Source organism: Globicephala melas, chromosome 10, assembly GCF_963455315.2.
Source record: "Globicephala melas chromosome 10, mGloMel1.2, whole genome shotgun sequence".
Taxonomy (NCBI): domain Eukaryota; kingdom Metazoa; phylum Chordata; class Mammalia; order Artiodactyla; family Delphinidae; genus Globicephala; species Globicephala melas.
The window spans coordinates 27,391,969-27,411,075 of NC_083323.1; the positions used below are offsets into that span (position 1 = coordinate 27,391,969).

At 35.7% G+C, this 19,107-nt stretch overlaps 1 protein-coding gene across 3 annotated transcripts in view; it reads left to right on the top strand.

Annotated features, from left to right (window-relative positions):
- Nucleotides 1–19,107, top strand: part of EEA1 (early endosome antigen 1) — a 131,335-nt gene that overhangs the window by 108,088 nt on the left and 4,140 nt on the right. For 2 of the 3 annotated variants that reach the window (XM_030856399.2, XM_030856401.2), the window contains 8 exons: nt 788–982; nt 7,160–7,342; nt 14,121–14,306; nt 15,310–15,441; nt 16,429–16,614; nt 17,520–17,758; nt 18,015–18,135; nt 18,696–18,794. In XM_030856399.2, the coding sequence (XP_030712259.1) occupies nt 788–982; nt 7,160–7,342; nt 14,121–14,306; nt 15,310–15,441; nt 16,429–16,614; nt 17,520–17,758; nt 18,015–18,135; nt 18,696–18,794 (1,341 nt within the window). The other variant, XM_030856403.2, reaches the window with a different exon arrangement.

Sequence of the window (19,107 nt, forward strand, 5' to 3'; positions counted from 1 at the left end):
TGAGAGGTAGTGTAGTTCACCTTGGCCACAGAGGAACCTCAGTGTGACTTCTATATGATATCTAATTTTGAACAGAAATATATCCTAGAAGATTGTTAAAATAAGGTAGTAGCAAAATATGCCTCAAATCTCTAAATGAGGAAACAATTGTGTGGTATAGTTTAGTGTCATCAGACAGATACTAAACATATTTGCCAAAAATTATCTTGGTTTTATCACAGTTAATATGAAGCTAACTTTTCTGATTCACTGGCCAACAGGCTCATTTAGCATTTTTTTAAAAAAATTATTTATTTTACTTTCTTTGGCCCCACTGTGCTGCTTGCAGGGATCTTAGTTCCCTGACCAGGGGTCGAACCCAGGCCTGGCAGTGAAAGCGCCGAGTCCTAACCACTGGACTGTCAGGGAATGCAGTTAGCATTTTGAGAATATTCAAAACAGTAGACATTTCAGCAATCTAAAGATTGATGTTGATTTTCCCTTTTTCTATGATATAAGAGAACACTAATCTAGTTCATTTGCAAGCTCTATCCAAATGTATAAGTTAAAAAGGAAGGCAAGATTAAACAAATATTGAAGATTAATCCAGCATGTCATCCAGTAGTGAATAGTGTCAGTTATGAAAGCTCCATGAGGGTAGGGATTTTTCTTTTTGGTTTACTACTGATTATTTGTGGCCAATAGACTCAGTAGTTTCTACTTAGAGTAGTGCTTGGCATGAATAGGTACTCAATAAATGTGTGTTGCATGGATAAATGAACGCTAAACAGGTTTTATTTTCTTTTAGACTTCTCATCAGCTGAAGCTGGAGCTCAGTTCAATGCAGGGACAAGTCATACAGGCCCAGAATAGTTTAACACAAAAGGAAAAAGAAGAACAACAACTTCAGGGTAACATAAATGAGCTAAAGCAATTGACTGAACAGAAGAAAAAGCAAATTGAAGCACTCCAAGGAGAGGTTAAAATTGCTGTTTCACAGAAGGTAGTGATATATTTGTTTACTTTTTATGGGAAGAAAAAGTTTGCAGTTAAGATAACAATATGATAGTAACACAGATGAGTTACAACGAAGAAAATTTTACATATGCTCAAATTTTTTCTAAGTTAAATGTATAAATGCACTTAATTATATGACTAAATATCTATGTCTGGATTTCCATTCACTATAACCATGTTGTTAGATAATTCTTATTTGAAATTCTAGCACTAATCATTTGTTTGATAGGCATAAAACTACCTTTTTGTAAAATAAGATATAACTAACAATGTTAAGAGAATAATTTATACATTTCTAGTGTATTAGAAAATTTTACAGGAATTTAAAAATAAATTATCCTCATTAAGGGAATATAATCTAGAACAAAAATCATAAATTGAGATATATTTAAATATTCAGTAGTATAGGTTTCATATATTTATAATTGTTTGGTTTTTTAAGTTATAATGGTTTCCATTTCCAAACCTATCCTGATTTATTATTAAGCATCCGTTCTTCATCCTTAAGTATGTTTTTTTTTTTTTTTGCGGTACACGGGCCTCTAACTGTTGTGGCCTCTCCCGTTGCGGAGCAACAGGCTCCGGATGCGCAGGCTCAGCGGCCATGGCTCACGGGCCCAGCCGCTTTGCGACATGTGGGATCCTCCCAGACCGGGGCACGAACCCGTGTCCCCTGCATCGGCAGGCGGACTCTCAACCACTGCGCCACCAGGGAAGCCCCTTAAGTATGTTTTAATACTTGTCCAGACTAAGAGTTGATAAAAGTGGATTGAACTTAATATTTGAACAAAATGAGGTTTTCCCCACTGTTGATGTATGCATATTAATTAGTTCATGGAGTAGAAAGATATAAGATCCCTAGTATGTAAAACAAGCAAAATATGTCATGTTATTAATAGTTGGCTTGTCACATTACTAGAGGAAAAAAAAAATTAACCCCACAAATACATATTTTATGTTGACCACTATTTTTATAACTATTATTATGGTTATTTTACAAAAGGGTAATTTTCTAATAACAGAAACAAGAGTAGACAAATTTGTCTATCCTTTTTTTGTGTGTGTTGTATATAATCATACATCAGGATATAATTATCATAGTATGTATTTTGTTCTATGATTTGATATCTTGAGGTCATTTTTTCCCAAAATCTATTAGCCTCATATTCAAGTTTTCCTTAGATCTTCATTTTTATAACAGTATGACTTAGTAAATTAAAAAAAAACCAACAATTATTTTTAGCATATTTTCTTTTTTATTAACTTATTAATTATAGTAAGATTTCTTCCAGATTTATGATTAATATATATTGCCTATACTTTGCATGGCTTTACTAGATGACACCTTAAGGATTTTGAGATTCAGAGGAAATGTTCTTATCGGTAGTTGTCTTACTTGGGACTGTTATAACAAAAATACCATAGACTTGGTGGTTTAAAAAATAAGCATTTATTTCTCACAGTTCCGGAAACTGGGAAGTTTAAGATAAAGGCACTGGCATATTGAATGTCTGGTGGGGGCCCACTTTCTGGCATGTGGACAGCTGTCTTCTTGCTGTATCCTTATATGCTGTATCCTTATATGACTGAGATTATCTCTTGTGTTTCTTCTTATAAGGGCACTAATCCCATTCACGAGGGCTCCACCCTCATGACCTCCCAAAGACTCCACATCCAAATACCATCACATTTGATCTAGGCTTCAACAAGAATTTGTCGGGGGGAGGGGGTGTCACAAACATTCATAGCAGTAGTTCACTTGTGTCAGTGGATGAATGCTAGAAAAAGGAACACCTTTAACCTCGGGGAGGACAGCATTTTGGGGGAGTGTTGGGTAGATAGCCAGTCTCTGTAAATTAGACTTGGGATTTGGAGTTACCTAGAGAATCACTGAAAGGCAAGAATTGTTTAGTTTTATTGAGGAGCAGTGTACTATCATGGAAAGAAGATAAATTTTAGAGGCAGGCAAATTTGAATTTAAATTCTGTGTGACACACATTAGGTTTATGGTCACAGGAGAGTGATCCATCTTTCTGGACTAAACAAAGTAGGGTCATAGAGTTGTAAAGGTTGAGATAATTTGAAGCAATTATACTTCAATAAAGATCTATTAAAAAAAAAGATTGCGATAATGTATTTAAAGTACCTAGTACTGTGTGTGCCCAGTGCCATTTTGCCTGGTAAACCATACAGTGATGGTCTCCGGAAACTTTTCACTGGGCCACAGTGAAATAGGAAAAACAAGGATAAAGTTTAAATGGGTATAGATGTGTATGAATACACACACACAACACACACCCCATATATATCTATATCTACATCTATCTATCTATATGAAACACACATATACATACACTTTTTTAATGTGATTGTGATTGTTTGGGAGTCACAGGTAAATCCAGCAAGGCTATATAAGTCATCAGTTCCTGTACCAACCTTATTTGAAACCTAATGTGGGAATACAGAATGAATAGGATATGGCCCCTATTCTCAAGTAGCCTATAATTTAATGAGGAATCAGGTATGTAGGGAAAAAGAAAACTAGTAGAAAGGAGAATGAGAAAAATTAGAACTTAATGGAAATTTTGACTGGCTTTCTAGAGGAGCTAGCATTTGAACTGTGTCTTTGAAGACTACGCTAATTTTGAAAGATTAAACAAAAGAGGAAATTAGATATTTCAAAGGAGAGGAAACAATATTAGCAAAGTTTGCAAAACTTAAAAAAAATGTCGTTATAGAAGATTTGCTATTGGAATACCTCGTAAGTGGAGAAGTGAGGGGAGATAACGCTACAGAATTAGATGAAATCAGATCACAGTAGATATTGTATAGTTGTTTCCACTTTAAATTTTTAATATTGGAAGACTAAAGGTAAAAATCTTTAGAAGGGAGAAATGTAGTCAGACCTGTTTTAGAGCAAAAACTGATAAGCTTGTGAAGGATAAATTGTAAATGATTGACCCTCCTGTATTCTCCTTTGGAACTTTGGGTTTACTTCTGTTAAACCCATTATCAAGCTGTTACATTGATCTTTTTATTTTTTTATTTTCTTTTATTTAACTTAACCACTAATAGATTTGAATCCCTCAAAGTCAGAGAACTGTGTTTTCTAACAAATAAGCTATCAATGATTTTTAAAAAAATGAATGAATGAATCAGCCTGTCATTTAGAGTAAGTAAAATGAAGGCCCAAATATGAACCCAGAGGGCAATTATGATCAGTGTTGAGACTTTGTAGAGGGCTTATTTGAGCCATAAAGGTGATTGAAGAGAAAGAAAACTAGATTGTGGGGGGGGAAATGTTAAAGAAAAGAAGTAGTATTCTACCAAAAAAAAAAAAAAATGCAGTGTAGTCTTCAACACGAAAAACAATGTCCAGGAATTCTTCATCGTGAAGACTCTAAATTGGAGGTAATGTGGGATGTTATCAGATAATGTGTGTGGTGATGAGCCCCCTTTCCTCTATAGGCAGTTAGCACTGCCTCCTGGCAATCTGCTTCCTAGCTCTCTTGAATCTATCCCCTTTTCTTATTTCCCAACTTCCACAGTCTTAGTCTAGGCTATTTTTTTCTCTTATGTGGACTATTATAAGAGGCTCTTAATGGATGTCGTGGGCTCTATTTGTCCACCTCCCATCTGTTTGTCATTTATTCATTCGAGAAACATTACTAGGCACCTATTCTGTGCCACGGACACAGTTCTAGGTGTTGGAGGTGTAGCTGTGAACAGACAAGGAACCTATTCTCATGGACTTAAACTTTCTTGGGGCGAAGAAACTTAAACAGGGTGATGTGAAAGACAGTGATGGGACAGAGTCCTACTAAAAGGTTGAGTGATCAAAGAAGCCCCTCTGAAGAGATTTGAGCTGATAACATGAAATACAAGAGCTATCCATATAGTGGTCGGGGCGGGACAACTAATGCAAAGATCTTAAGGCTAGAACAAGTTTGGTATTTTCTAAAAACGGAGACCAGTATAAGTTAAGTATAGTGGAGAGAGGAAGAGTAATATGCGATGAGCTCAGAGAAGTAGACAGGGGTAAAGGCATAAACATAGAAACTTGAAGATTATAATCTTGAAGATTATATATCTTGAAGATAACAATGATGTATTTTGTTCAAAGGATAATTAGAATCGATTAGGAGATTTTTGAGCAGAGAATGGTGGGATCTGACTAAAGGGACATAAAGGAGCAAGCAGGAAAGGCATTGAAAAACTATTGCAGTAGTCTAGAAAGTACAAGATGCTGGCATGAACTAAAGTGTTAGCAGTGGATGATTTGGGAATATCTTTTGTAAGCTGAGTCATCAGGACTTGCTGATAGGTTAGATGGTGAGAGATGATGGAAAGAGGAGTCTAGAATAATTCTAGGTTTGTGGCTTGTACAAGTGGATAGATGGCCATATTTACTGGGGGAAGTAGCATGTTTTTGAGGAGCAGGGTTGCTGTCAGGGATCAAGATTTCTACTTGAGATAGATATCTATCAATCACTCAAGTGAAGATGTCAGGGAAGTACTTGGATATAATGAGCCCAGAGTTCAGGCAGAGAGGTTGGAGCTAGAGACATAAATTCAGGAGTCAATTGTAAATAAACAATATTTTTTAAAATATTTAACTTAACAAGGATTTATTCACAGGAATACTTGTAAGTAGAGAAAAATAACAGAAAAGCTAAACAAATGAAATGAAGAGGATCCAAACCAACTTTCACTTTGTAGCTTTTTAATTGCACCGTGTGTGCATATATCTAGGGCACAGAGGGCCACCAACATACGCCAATACAGTGTAGGAACCCTGCGTTACGTCCATTAACTTAAACATATATTTAAGATCATGCTTTGAACAAAAAAAGAAAGCTTAGAAGGCAATATGTTGAGTGGGAATAAACATTGAAATATAGCAATCATGTCTTCAACTTCTACAATTATCTTTATGTGCCAACTAACACTTAGGCAGCCTCTTACAGATCTTTTACCATGTAATTTAAGTTTTAGAAGTTTTGATAAAATCACTAGTAATATATAACCATGCAGAAACCACATCACACTGACAGCACAGAGGCAAAGATTTTGCACAGATATATCTGCTTTCCACATTGTGCAGTTTACACACAATACAATATCAGTCTTATTCCTAACAGATCCTAAAAAAGATATTTCAAGGCCTAGCTGTAAACTACAGTACTTTATATCTATATCCTTAATAAAAATGGGTCTAGTTGGGATCTTCTAAATAGAGACTGTATATAGAATAAAAGAGGGCTAGAGACTGAACCGTGGGGTCACACAGTATTGAGAGATCAAACAAGAGAGGAGCTAGTAAAAGATTTTAAGATGGAATGACCAGTGAGGTAGGAGGAGAACCTAAAACACAAGATGTCCTGGAAACCAGGTTGAAGAATGTTTCTAGGAGGGGGCATCATCAACTGTTTGAAGGACTGCTGGGATGTTCAATGAGATGTGGACAAGGACATGAATATTGGATTTTGGAACAAGGGGGTCGCTGATGACTTCAACAGCAGTTTCATTGAAGTGTATTTATTTTAAAAGCCAAGTGCTGCTTTTCATGCTATGCTTACATATATTTTATTTATGTCATAATTTGTGCATATCTCCTGAACCTTCTTAAAGACTGAAGGTTTAGAGTTTAGAGGAGTTGCACCTTTGCAACATTTTCTTCTCTTCTTCTGCCTTGATGTTAATAAAGATGACCTGTAGAAATTTCTTGTTATTCTTGAATTTCAAGGAGTAGAAACAGTATACTTCAACTTAGTAATGGCTTTTTAATTACTTCGTGTAGAAATTTCCCATAGTTCAACCTTAAATTATATCATTTTTTAAAGCATGCAGCACTGTATCTTCCATCAGAATGTAGTTGTTACTTTCAGTCTCCTGAGACCTTGGTACTTGGGATTCTCAGTGAAATTCTTTTTTCTTTATTTAATTGCTGTTTCATTTTTTGTCTTTTAAATTAGGACTTGTTGAATTTTGTAATTCTTTAATTTTGTAACTATAAGGTAAGTTACACTTTATTAAAGTAGAATTTTAGGGCATAACTACAATTCAGTTTGTTCTTAGGAATCTTAGTTGTGTGGATTTCATTCTATATTTGTAACTGGTTTTTGGTATGCATACTGTTTTAAAAAACTATTGTATGTTTCAGACAGAACTTGAGAATAAACTACAGCAGCAGTCAACACAAGCAGCACAGGAACTTGCAGCAGAGAAACAGAAAATATCAGTGTTACAAAATACCTATGAAAAAAGTCAGGAAAGTCTAAAACAGCTTCAGTCTGATTTCTATGGGAAGGAATCTGAACTTCTTGCCACAAGGCAAGATCTTAAGGTATAGTAAACTATATTATATGATAAAAACCAATAAGTTGTTTATAGACATTCATTAAATGATTGATTTGAACACAAATGGGCACAGGAATGTTAGTATTTGTGGAATATCATGCTTCTTTTCTGTTGAATTATTATATTTGGAGAAACATGCTTTTTAAATTGTTTTATATAACAAAATATATATGTAAATACAGGCATTTAAAAATAACATCTTTAATAGAAATAATTTGGAAATTGTTAATTGCTACATTGGCTTATCTAAGGACTTTGCTGCCTTTATGTAAAAAAAATAACTTTTAAAACGGACTGCTGTTAAAAAAATCTAAGGAGTTTTTTTATTTTTTTGCGGTATGTGGGCCTCCCACTGCTGTGGCGTCTCCCATTGCGGAGCACAGGCACCGGACGCGCAGGCTCAGCGGCCATGGCTCACGGGCCCAGTCGCTCCGCGGCATGTGGGATCCTCCCGGACCGGGGCACAAACCCGCGTCCCCTGCGTCGGCAGGCGGACCGCCACCAGGGAAGCCCTAAAAAAAATCTGAGGAGTTTTAAATGTAAACCACTTGTGAAAATGCAAGCAGTTTTACTGTTGCTTGTCAAACAATATTAACTTCAGTTTTATATATTAGTCAACTTCCCAAGACTACTGGAATGCATAATGATTAAAATTAGATTATAGCTCAAAGTAAACTTAACCTTAATTATCTAAACATATATGGATATTCTGTCCTTGGCAATACTGATTAAAGTATCATTTTTACTAAAATGAAGGCTATGGAAATAGGGTAAACAATTTTTATGTAGCATTAAGGTATCAATTCTCTAAGTGAAATGGAACATTTGTATTCTCTCGCAGAAGAGTTAGACATTTCTCTCTTTTTTTTTTTTTGCGGTACGCGGGCCTCTCACTGTTGTGGCCTCTCCCGTTGCGGAGCACAGGCTCCGGACACGCAGGCTCAGCGGCCATGGCTCCCGGGCCCAGCCGCTCTGCGGCACATGGGATCTTCCCGGACCGGGGCACGAACCCGTGTCCCCTGCGTTGGCAGGCAGACTCTCAACCACTGTGCCACCAGGGAAGCCCCGGCCATTTCTCTTTTTTGTCATAGTGAAATAGTATGCTTTTTGATTCTTTCCTATGTTTGGATTTTTGTTTCTTAATTTAAAATGCCTTATTGAAAAGTTCTGTTGAAAATCACAGAATATTTTTATATATAATATACATAAATATGCTATGTCACTTTATTCATAGGCTGCTATAGGGAAGGCTTTATGAAGGAGGTAGGACTTGACCAGGTCCTGAAGGATATAAGAATTTGAATACACAGAGAGTCCTGAGAAAGATCAGTTCACTCAGGGGCACATTTGAGAAAAGGTGCAGCAGTGGGAACCAGCAAAGCCAGGAGGCAGTCACCATAATTGTCTTGCTAGAGTGCTGGTTTGTGTTTGGAAGTTAAAGTTAAAAAGGTTGGGATCAAACTGTGAGGTATCTTAGATGCCTAGCAAGGACGACTGACTGGACTTTATATTGGGTTGCGGGGGGGATGAAGAGTCTAAGCAGAGGAATAAAATGAAGAAGGTATAATTTAGGCAACAACCTGGAACTGGTTTATAGATAGCAGCTTGGTTTGGATCTGGCGTAAACTAGTGCTGGGGAGATTAGTTAAGAGGCTATCTCCCTTCCTTCCTCCATAAACTCCAGTAATCTAGCTGTGAGCTGATTAGAACTGGAGTTAAAGAGGATGGAACAGAAGAGATTAATGGGAGAGAGAATATGAAACAAAAGGGCGTTTCAAAACGTACAAGGTGCAAGGAAGTGAAGGAATCAGTGGTGACTAATGATCTGACAAACAGGAGACTGGGTAAAAGAATTTTCATAGGGCCAACAGTAGATATTATATATATATATATATATAGTTCACAATTAGCAAGAGTTCTTTAAAAAAAATACCACCTGACATTTAGAAAGTGTCTTACTTCCTATATTCTCTAAGTAGCTTTAAATTATTATTAGCTTTCCTTTACAATACTGTTGCAAGTCAGGGAGGGTTTGTGGAAGAGTTTGGACTTTATCCTAAAGGCAGGAGGGAACCACTGAAAGGATGTGCTCGGATTTGTATTTTAGGCCAATAACTGGCTGCAGGAGAAGGAATGGATTGTAGGGGAACGTGGCTGAACGTTGGGATGAGAGAGGAGACTTTGTGGTAGTCCAAGTGCGGATGGTGACAGCTCGGGCTGGTAGTAGTAAGGATGCAGAATGTGCATGAATTCCAAGGACACTGAGGTGATAGAGAAGATGAAACCTAATGACTGAGTAGAAGTTCTGTAGAAATCACGTTTTTTCTTCATATGGATGTATTATTTACCCAAGAGCATAACACAGTAATAAGACTTAGATCTTTTAAATCAGTATTTTTTTCATTAAGCCAACAATTATTTTTATTATGCCCGAAAGCTACATCATGTTCTAATTTTATACACAAAAGAAAAATTCAAATGTAAACATGGGCAAGAAGAGAAAGACAGAGGGATAAGGCTGTTGTGGAGTTTAACAACTGTTGAGAGGCCATGGATAGACTCTCTCTTCAAAGCTTCCTTTTGCAGATGAAACTGAGGCCCTGCTTGATTAGTGACAGGCCTAGTGTTTGCACAATAACAGAACGATGATTGGATCTCAGCTCTTCTGATTCATAGCCCTTTTTTTAAAAAATTAATTAATTAATTTGGCTGTGTTGGGTCATCGTTGCTGTGCGTGGGCTTTTCTCTAGTTGTGGTGAGCGGGGGTACTCTTCCTTGCGATGCGCGGGCTTCTCATTGTGGCAGCTTCTCTTGTTGCGGAGCGTGGGCTCTAGGCGCTTGGGCTTCAGTAGTTGGCACACAGGCTCAGCAGTTGTGGCTCTAAGTCTCTAGAGTGCAGGCTCAGTAGTTGTGGTGCACGGGCTTAGTTGCTCTGCAGCATGTGGGATCTTCCCGGACCAGGGCTAGAACCCATGTCCTCTGCATTGGCAGGCAGATTCTTAACCACTATGCCACTGGGGAAGACCAGTAGCCCTTTATTGTTTTACCATCATTTCACTAGAATTTTTTTTATAAAATAGGATATTGACAAATATAAAATAGGATATTGAAATTTTTTAATAAAATAGGATATTGACAAATTTTTATAAAATAGGATATTGACAAAATATCCTGTTTTATTTTTTTATGAAATAGGATATTTGGACGTTAATCCTTCCAAAATGACAGGTATCTGAACTACTTAATTTTTTAAAAAAGAAATTCCTAGGAAAGTTCAAATAATATTTATAATAGGTCAGAATAATGGATCAGCCATTCTTTTGCTTCAGTGACTATTATATGACCTTATGTATAAGAGAGAAAGGGAGACGTTCAGAACCTTGTAACATGACACGTAAGTCAAGGCTGCCATCTGTGGGCTGATAGTGTATACCAAGACACCAGTAGAATGCAAGACCGGCTGGCTTGATCTATGCCTTTAGCCCCATCTGCTGGATTATTTATGAAATACTAAAATTTGTTGACTGTATATTTCAAACTGGCTATGCTGTGTGCTATTCTTTGTTTTCCAGGAAAGGTAGAAGTGGCGTTTAACTGTAAATTTTGCACCCTCAGTGAAGTGAAAATTCTAGGATAAAAAGTTTAGAATTAAATGTAAATCTTCTTAGCCTAGTACTGTTCTTTATGTCATTTCATCGAACATCAAGAAAAAATAATAACTAAAAATTTTAAAGTTTTATTTTGAAAGAGAAAAGAGAAAAATTGTTGAACAGACCCCCCCCCCCAAAAAAAACCCACCAACAGCTACCACAGAACAGTGTAGAAAATCTTTTTCTTTGCTACATTACTATAATGTGATTGGGGTATTCAGGATCAGGGTTGGTACTTGATATACTCAGAGATTTGCTTATTCCAGTAGCAGTGGGTGGGTTAAAGATAGCCCCAGTAAACCATCTAATGGAAGAGGGAGTTCTCCAAGGGAAAAGATGCTGAGCAGATGAAAATAATATAGTCTGAAGCAAGAAAGATAAAAGGAAAATTTGAAACGGCAGTATACTGCTGAATGACATAGATGAATATTCAGAGGCAAGGTAGAACAACATGTCTTGGCTCAGAAAATAGTGCAGATTTTGAACTTGACTTTAAAGATTTAGTCACTAGGATTTTGTGAGTTCAGAATTTTATAGGCTGTTATTTAAACCATGGGCATTTTGGAATTCTGTGGTCAGAGATTGGGGGTGTTCTTGCTTTTAGGCTCTAGCAAGTGTTGGTATTCTTTAGCATTAGATCAGGACCTCTGTTACCGAATTACAATTGCTATAGACAGCATGGGCTAGGCTTTGTCAAATTTTATTCTTTTTCTATGAAATCACTCTCACCTTTTGTGATACTTAGGTCAGTTCCGACATGCCCACAAAGCCTTCTTTAAACATTCCACAGAGAATACACTCACACTCGTTTTTCTGTGCATTTGGCACATAGCAAATGCTCTAATACCCTGTACAACTTCCATTTTATACCCTGGTTCTGTTTTCCAGGCTATATGGTCAGCTTCTTTAAGTCCAGGACCATCTTTTACCCTCCTGTCTACCTTAGTAGTATACTCAATTAAAGCTTAGCTGCTTGATTAGTAAAGGACTAGATGACTTTAAGTCTTTTCCAAAAAGGAAGTCTTACAGTTTTTAGTGTTCTACTGGAAACTATTGAAAATGGAAATTTGATTTATATCAGAAAAGACTTCTGAACCGGGTTATTTGTAAGGAATAATCTCTTTCAGGAAGCTTAAGTAAAGCCCTTTAAATAAGGTTTTCATTTATTCATTTATTTTTCATCGATTCTTTATCAAATGCTTACTGTAGCCAAGCCTAGATAGCAGTGATTCCTCCTGAATTGTATCTTCTGCCTTTTTTTCCAAAGAAACTGTATCTCCAGAATAAGAAAGATAAACAACTTCTAGATGGTGGAAGAGCATCTTAGAGTTATTTCCCTTAGCAGCTGAGAGTGGCAAGGTTCCTGCCATTTTCCATTCCCCACCTGTTACCATATCCACCTCCAAATCAAAACCTAATGAGTCAAAAAGTTGCTGTTTCCCCAGCTTCAGCTTCTTGAAATATTTGGGCCTTCGAACAGTTAGTAACTATGGACTGTGTTAACTGACAGAGCTACTTCTACCACACAGATGAGAAGTTAAGAGGATGGGGGTGATGGCCTTGTTAGAAGTAGAGCCTCAGATGTCTGGTTGACTTTACTCTTTTAGTTCACTTAATCAGGTTGGCAGATTAGAAATACATTTTTTCCCCCAAGACAAAAATCCCTTTCTATTTATTAAATAAACCTTTTAGCGTGTCAAGGGCCATCATAGATCCTACAAAACATGTATGCATATATGTCACGTTTAACTATCTTTTTAAATTGCTTTCTTCCCATGTCTCCCCATATCTTCTCATTATGTATATGTTCTCTGAGTGTGTTTGATATGGTTCCTACTTATTTGATATTCTTCGTATCACTTAGCTAGTAAATACAGATTGTTTCTAAAGCTTTGGAATTGCTTCCGTTTTATTATTTTATACTTGCCTATGGAAAATACTACAAGTATTTTGCATAGGCAAGAGAGTTAGTTATCTAGCATTCTTTCTCTTTTACATCATCTTACTGAAGGGCATAACATACTATCTTTTTTAATTTAACTTTTTTAACATCTTTATTGGAGTTATAATTGCTTTACAATGTTGTGTTAGTTTCTGCTGTATAACAAAGTGAATCAGCTATACATATATCCCCATATCTCCTCCCTCTTGCGTCTCCCTCCCACCCTCCCTATCCCCCCCACTAGGTGGTCACAAAGCACCGACCTGATCTCCCTGTGCTATGTGGCTGCTTCCCACTATCAATTTTACATTTGGTAGTGTATATATGTCCATGCTACTCTCTCACTTTGTCCCAGCTTACCCTTCCCCCTCCCCATATCCTCAAGTCCATTCTCTATGTCTGCGTCTTTATTCCTGTCCTGCCCCTAGGTTCATCAGAACTATTTTTTTTAGATGCCATATATATGTGTTAGCATACGGTATTTGTTTTTTTCTTTTTGACTTCACTTTGTATGACAGACTCTAGGTCCATCCACCTCACTAATAACTCAATTTTGTTTCTTTTTATGGCTGAGTAATACTCCATTGTATATATGTGCCACATCTCCTTTATCCATTCATCTGTCGATGGACACTTAGGTTGCTTCCATGTCCTGGCTATTCTAAACAGTCTTGCAATGAACATTGTGGTACATGTCTCTTTTTGAATTATGGTTTTCTCAGGGTATATGCCCAGTAGTGGGATTGCTGGGTCATATGGTAGTTCTGTTTTTTTAAGGACCTCCATACTGTTCTCCATAGTGGCTGTATCAATTTACATTCCCACCAACAGTGCAAGGGGGTTCCCTTTTCTCCACACCCTCTCCAGCATTTATTGTTTGTAGATTTTATGATGATGGCCATTCTGACTGGTGTGAGGTGATACCTCATTGTAGTTCTGATTTGCATTTCTCTAATGATTAGTGGTGTTGAGCATCCTTTCATGTGTTTATTGGCAATTTGTATATCTTTGGAGAAATGTCTGTTTAGGTCTTCTGCCCATTTACTATCTTTTTAAAGTATATTACTTTCCACTATGCTATGCATAACTTATGTATAACTTGTTAACTATTATGTTTCTGTTGAAATTTGCCAAAAAATGACGTAATAATTTGGGGAAATTGTTTTTATAAGTCTGTAGAAGAGAAGCTTTCTCTAGCACAGGAGGACTTGATTTCAAATAGAAATCAAATTGGAAACCAAAATAAATTGATTCAAGAACTGAAGACCACCAAGGCTACTTTGGAGCAAGATTTAGCAAAGAAAGAACAGCAATTGAAGGAGCAGAGTAAAGCACTACAGGATATACAGAAAGAAAAGGTATTTTATTTTCTGACTAAATCTAGAATCTTAGTATTTAAAATTAAGAACCAGCTTTTTCTAAAGGTAAGTAGGGGTGTATTTTATATAAATGATGCTAAGTTATAAAGTTGAAAGCATTGTATTATGACCAGTACGTTTAAAGATCAGTTAAAATTTTATATGAATGAGAAATTCAAATTCTAGGAAACAGTTTTTGGTTTCATAATTGAAATTTTATATTTCCATCAGCTGATATTATTCTGAAGTGTACAGTTCCTGAAGTTCTTGGTATATTTTATTTGTGCAGTTCCTGAATTATGTGTTTTTTTATTTTTTGCTGCACTGTGTGGCTTGTGGGATCTTAGTGCTCTGACCAAGGATCAAACCCAGGCCCTTGCCAGTGAGAGCACGGAGTTCTAACCACTGGACCGCCAGGGAATTACCTCTGAATTATTTTTAAAAATTGGTGGATGTTTTTGTAGTGATGGCGCTGGTGAGGCTGGCATGAAATTTATGATTTGTGCCTCAAGGTTAGAAAATTCTGATAGAACTATAGTTTAGAGGCCTTTAATTACAAGGGTTTTAGATCAGGCAGATCTTGTTTTAGTTTTATGGTTCTACTTTTAATAGCTTATTTAACTGCTCTAAGTCTTTGTTCCTTTACCTATAAAATGATTAAAAAGAGCTACCTGGCATAGAGATTAGATAATGTATACTCCTCCTCCCTAGGCGCCCTATATAAAGATAGTGATGATGATAATAAGCATAAGATGGTAGTTTTAGCTAAACTTTAGCCAGGCACTATTAATTTTAATAGTTACTGTAACTATTTAATCCTTATAATGATCTTTTTGTTCATATTGTATAAATAAGGACACAGAGGCAAGAGAAGGTAAATAATTTGCTCAAGTTAACTAAGGTGGAAGGGGCAGAGACAGTCATAAATAGTAGCAGTCATTTTTGTTATATTACTTTTAAGTATTTACTTTAAAACTTTTTTAATAAATCATTTTTTCTATAGTCACTGAAAGAAAAAGAACTAGTAAATGAAAAATGTAAATTGGCAGAGATAGAGGAAATTAAGTGTAGACAAGAAAAAGAAATTGCTAAATTGAGTGAAGAACTCAAGTCTCACAAGCAAGAAAGCATAAAGGTATGTGAAGATAATCATTGTTTTTCCTTTTGTATTGTATTAGTGTTGTTAAAAAGATTTGTGTATATATATTTATTTTATTTATTTATTTTAGGACATACTATGTGCCAGGCACATTGTTTTGCTGTTTTTTGACAAATACTCTCGCTCTCACAGTGCTCGTGTTGCATAATATCTATACACATATTGAAATTATGTTACCTTTGTTTTCAAATTACTGAATAAAGCAAAGTAACCCTAAAAGTTTAGATTTTATTGAGGTGATAATCGACAGAGCTATCCGTTATGCTTACAGATAGTAAACTTCAAAATATGTAAGAGTTTAGAATTAAGATTTTAAGGGATTGTTTTTTAATCGTTTTTCTTCCTAAAATCCTTTAATAATCTGTTGTTTAGAACATTTTTCCTATCATTAGCATGACTGGCATGCCACCTGAAAAAATTAACTGCTTATAATTTGCTTTGTAAAGTGTTTGTAAAATGTCATTTTCTTAGAGAAAGGTTGGATTTTCCCTTGAGTGCTCTCATAATACCTCTTATGTCTATCAGTATACTTGCCATTTTGCTTTATAATTACTTACCTCTTTATGTCATTATGTTCTTCCAGACTGTGACTTCCTTAAAGCAGGGAATGTATATAATTCATCTTTATATATATATATCCCTAGAACGTGACACAGTGTGTGATGCCTAAATGTTGAACCAATAAATGCTTCCTAAATGAAGAAAGGGAAAATAAGGTGTAGAAAATTTTCACATAATTTAATCAAAACATATGCATGCAAAGCATCACTTGAATTTAAATGATTGTTGAGGAGGAAGTACATAATATTTCACCTTTTTAATCAACTGTTTGAAATACTGAACTTTAAGACTCTTGTAAGAGGCTAAAACTCTTTGTTTGTATTGTAATAAGTTGCATAAATTTCAGCTACATTTTTTTTTTTACTATAAAGGATGGTTCATTTTGGCCTCACTTTCTCATAGGAGGTAACAAATCTCAAGGATGCCAAACAGCTTTTGATTCAGCAGAAATTAGAGCTTCAAGGGAAAGTAGATTCCCTAAAGGCAACCCTTGAACAGGAGAAGAAAGCCCAGCAAATGCTAAAAGAGCAGATGAAAAAGGAAGAAGATGAGCTGAAGAAAGAATTTATGGAGAAGGAAGCTAAACTGGTAAGTTAGTGGTGGGAGGTGTGTTTTTTAATTGATTTTGTAAATTAATCCAGTAAGAGAGGGTTTTTCTACTTAAAAATTATGATTCAAATGCTCACCTAACATTTAATTTTTGATTTAAGACAAGAGATCTGATTTGTCTAAATAGCTGACATGTGATTGGAAATATTTTATTCTGTGATTATATTTTGGTTTATATAAGTGAAAATTCAATAAAACATGATGGGGGGGCACTTTTAGTGCCAGAAAAACAAACAAACCTATAACTATGTAGATTGAGGTAAATGGCATGAATGCTAATCATGTTAAACTCATTTGTTTGGTCAAACTGAATGTTGATAAGGGGGAACGGAAACTTCAGTTTGGAATTACAATGACCAAAGTCTACTTTTCCTTCCCTAACTTGTGCATGCCAAATGGGAAGCATCTGGCTTTCCTCTGTTGAATTAAGTCCAGATATCCCCAGATAAATTGACTGCTGAATGTTTTCATTGAAGAACTGCAATTTCAAGTTCACACAGTGATTTGAAGTTCTGTTTTTTTGGCAGGTTGATAGAGACAAAAGGATGCATTTGGAATTTGAGACATAAGAAAATGCCAGCTCTATCTCCAGGGCACCTTGCTATCCCTAACTATGTGTTCTTCCCCTGTTCTAGTGGAAAAAAGGAAAATCTCAAATTGCTTTACTTTAGTTTGATCTTATAAGAGGCTTGCTGACCACCATTTCAATGTTATGACCATTGTCAGTTCAAACTACACAGATGTTTGTGGAATCAGTTTTATCAGTGCCTTCTTCCCTGAAGAAGTTATTATTTATGTTGCCAATATTTAAAGTTCAGCAACTAACTTAAATTTTGCACTACTTTTGTAATAGGTTTTTTACCCACTGTTTTTCCTTTTCTCAGCTTTCCGAAATAAAAGAAAAAGAAGTAGGAATGAAGCAGCATGAAGAAAATGAGACTAAACTTACCATGCAGATTACAGCATTAAATGAAAACTTGGGCACCATAAAGAAGGAGTGGCAGTCCAGTCAACGGAGAGTCAGTGAGCTTGAGAAACAGACGGACGACTTACGGGGTGAAATTGCAGTATTGGAAGCAACGGTTCAAAATAATCAAGATGAAAGGAGGGCACTACTAGAAAGGTGGTTGATGTCTATTAAAATTAGTTTATTTCCATGCTAAGTGATAAAAAGGTTGTTGTACTCCACATTTAAAAAAATAGAAGTCTTGAGAAAAGTGCTCCTGCAGGTATTTAAGTAGCCATTTAAAAATTAACCCTTACAACAGAGTTGAAATTAATGTATTATGTTTAAAGTTACTAAAGTAGTTCATTATCTGTGTTCAGAGAGGGTCTTTAATGATTTTTTAAAAATGAATTGTTTTTGCAATCTATTTCAGGTGTCTTAAAGGAGAAGGTGAAATAGAAAAGCTTCAAACCAAAGTACTAGAATTGCAAAGAAAGCTGGATAATACAACTGCAGCAGTGCAGGAACTGGGCAGAGAGAATCAGTCCCTTCAAGTGAGTCACCTGGTGTATGAGGCAGTTTTTTAGTCTAGAATTTACCTCTTAGTGAAAAGTATATTTTCAGCATTTAAAAAAAATCTCATATTTAATAATACTTTTGAATGGCTACTGCCTGTGTAGCAGTATTGCAGGTGTTACAGGTAATTAAATATAAGATTTAAAGAACTTATCTGAGACCCCAATGATTAGAGAGCCACATCATTCATGAATTGTCATTATTGGGAAGAGCACAAAGGAATGAATGAGTTGCTATGTGATAAAGAAGTGATCTGATTATATGCTCAGAGTTCCAAGGAAGGATTGATCCTTAGGGTTAGAATGAATGGGAAATCACCAAAGGTTAGAAATTACCAATGCCTTTGAGGTATAAAACTTGCTTTGCTTTATTTATTTATTGTCATTCAGACTTAATTATGTAACAACTATGATAATGGAAGTTGACCAAAGTATTTCTGATTTTTAAAATTTTATCCATTTTAAAACTTGGCCACCAACTTAGAAATTATCATTCTTTACAGCACTGAACATTATAATGTATTTTTTTTTTTGAATAGATCAAACATACACAAGCGTTGAATAGAAAGTGGGCTGAAGACAATGAAGTACAAAACTGTATGGCCTGTGGGAAAGGCTTTTCAGTAACCGTGAGACGGGTAAATGGTTTTGTTATATTGCTGTGGTTCTTGATTTTATTTCTCAGTGACAATGTTTTAACCATCGAAATTGTCCTGCATTTGACAGATTTTAAAAGTTTTGCCATTTATTAACTTTAATTTACAACTACATAGAATTAAGTTTCATGAAATCTTGTTTCTGGTTAGTGTGTTTCTATTTTAGTTTTAAATTCAGTTATTACCTTCCTACTGAGTTACTCTCTTGGATAATCATTTTCTGAACCAGTGCATCAGTATTAAACTCATGTTTTAGTCATCATAGGGTTCTCTTAAAGGAAAAAAAGCAGAGATA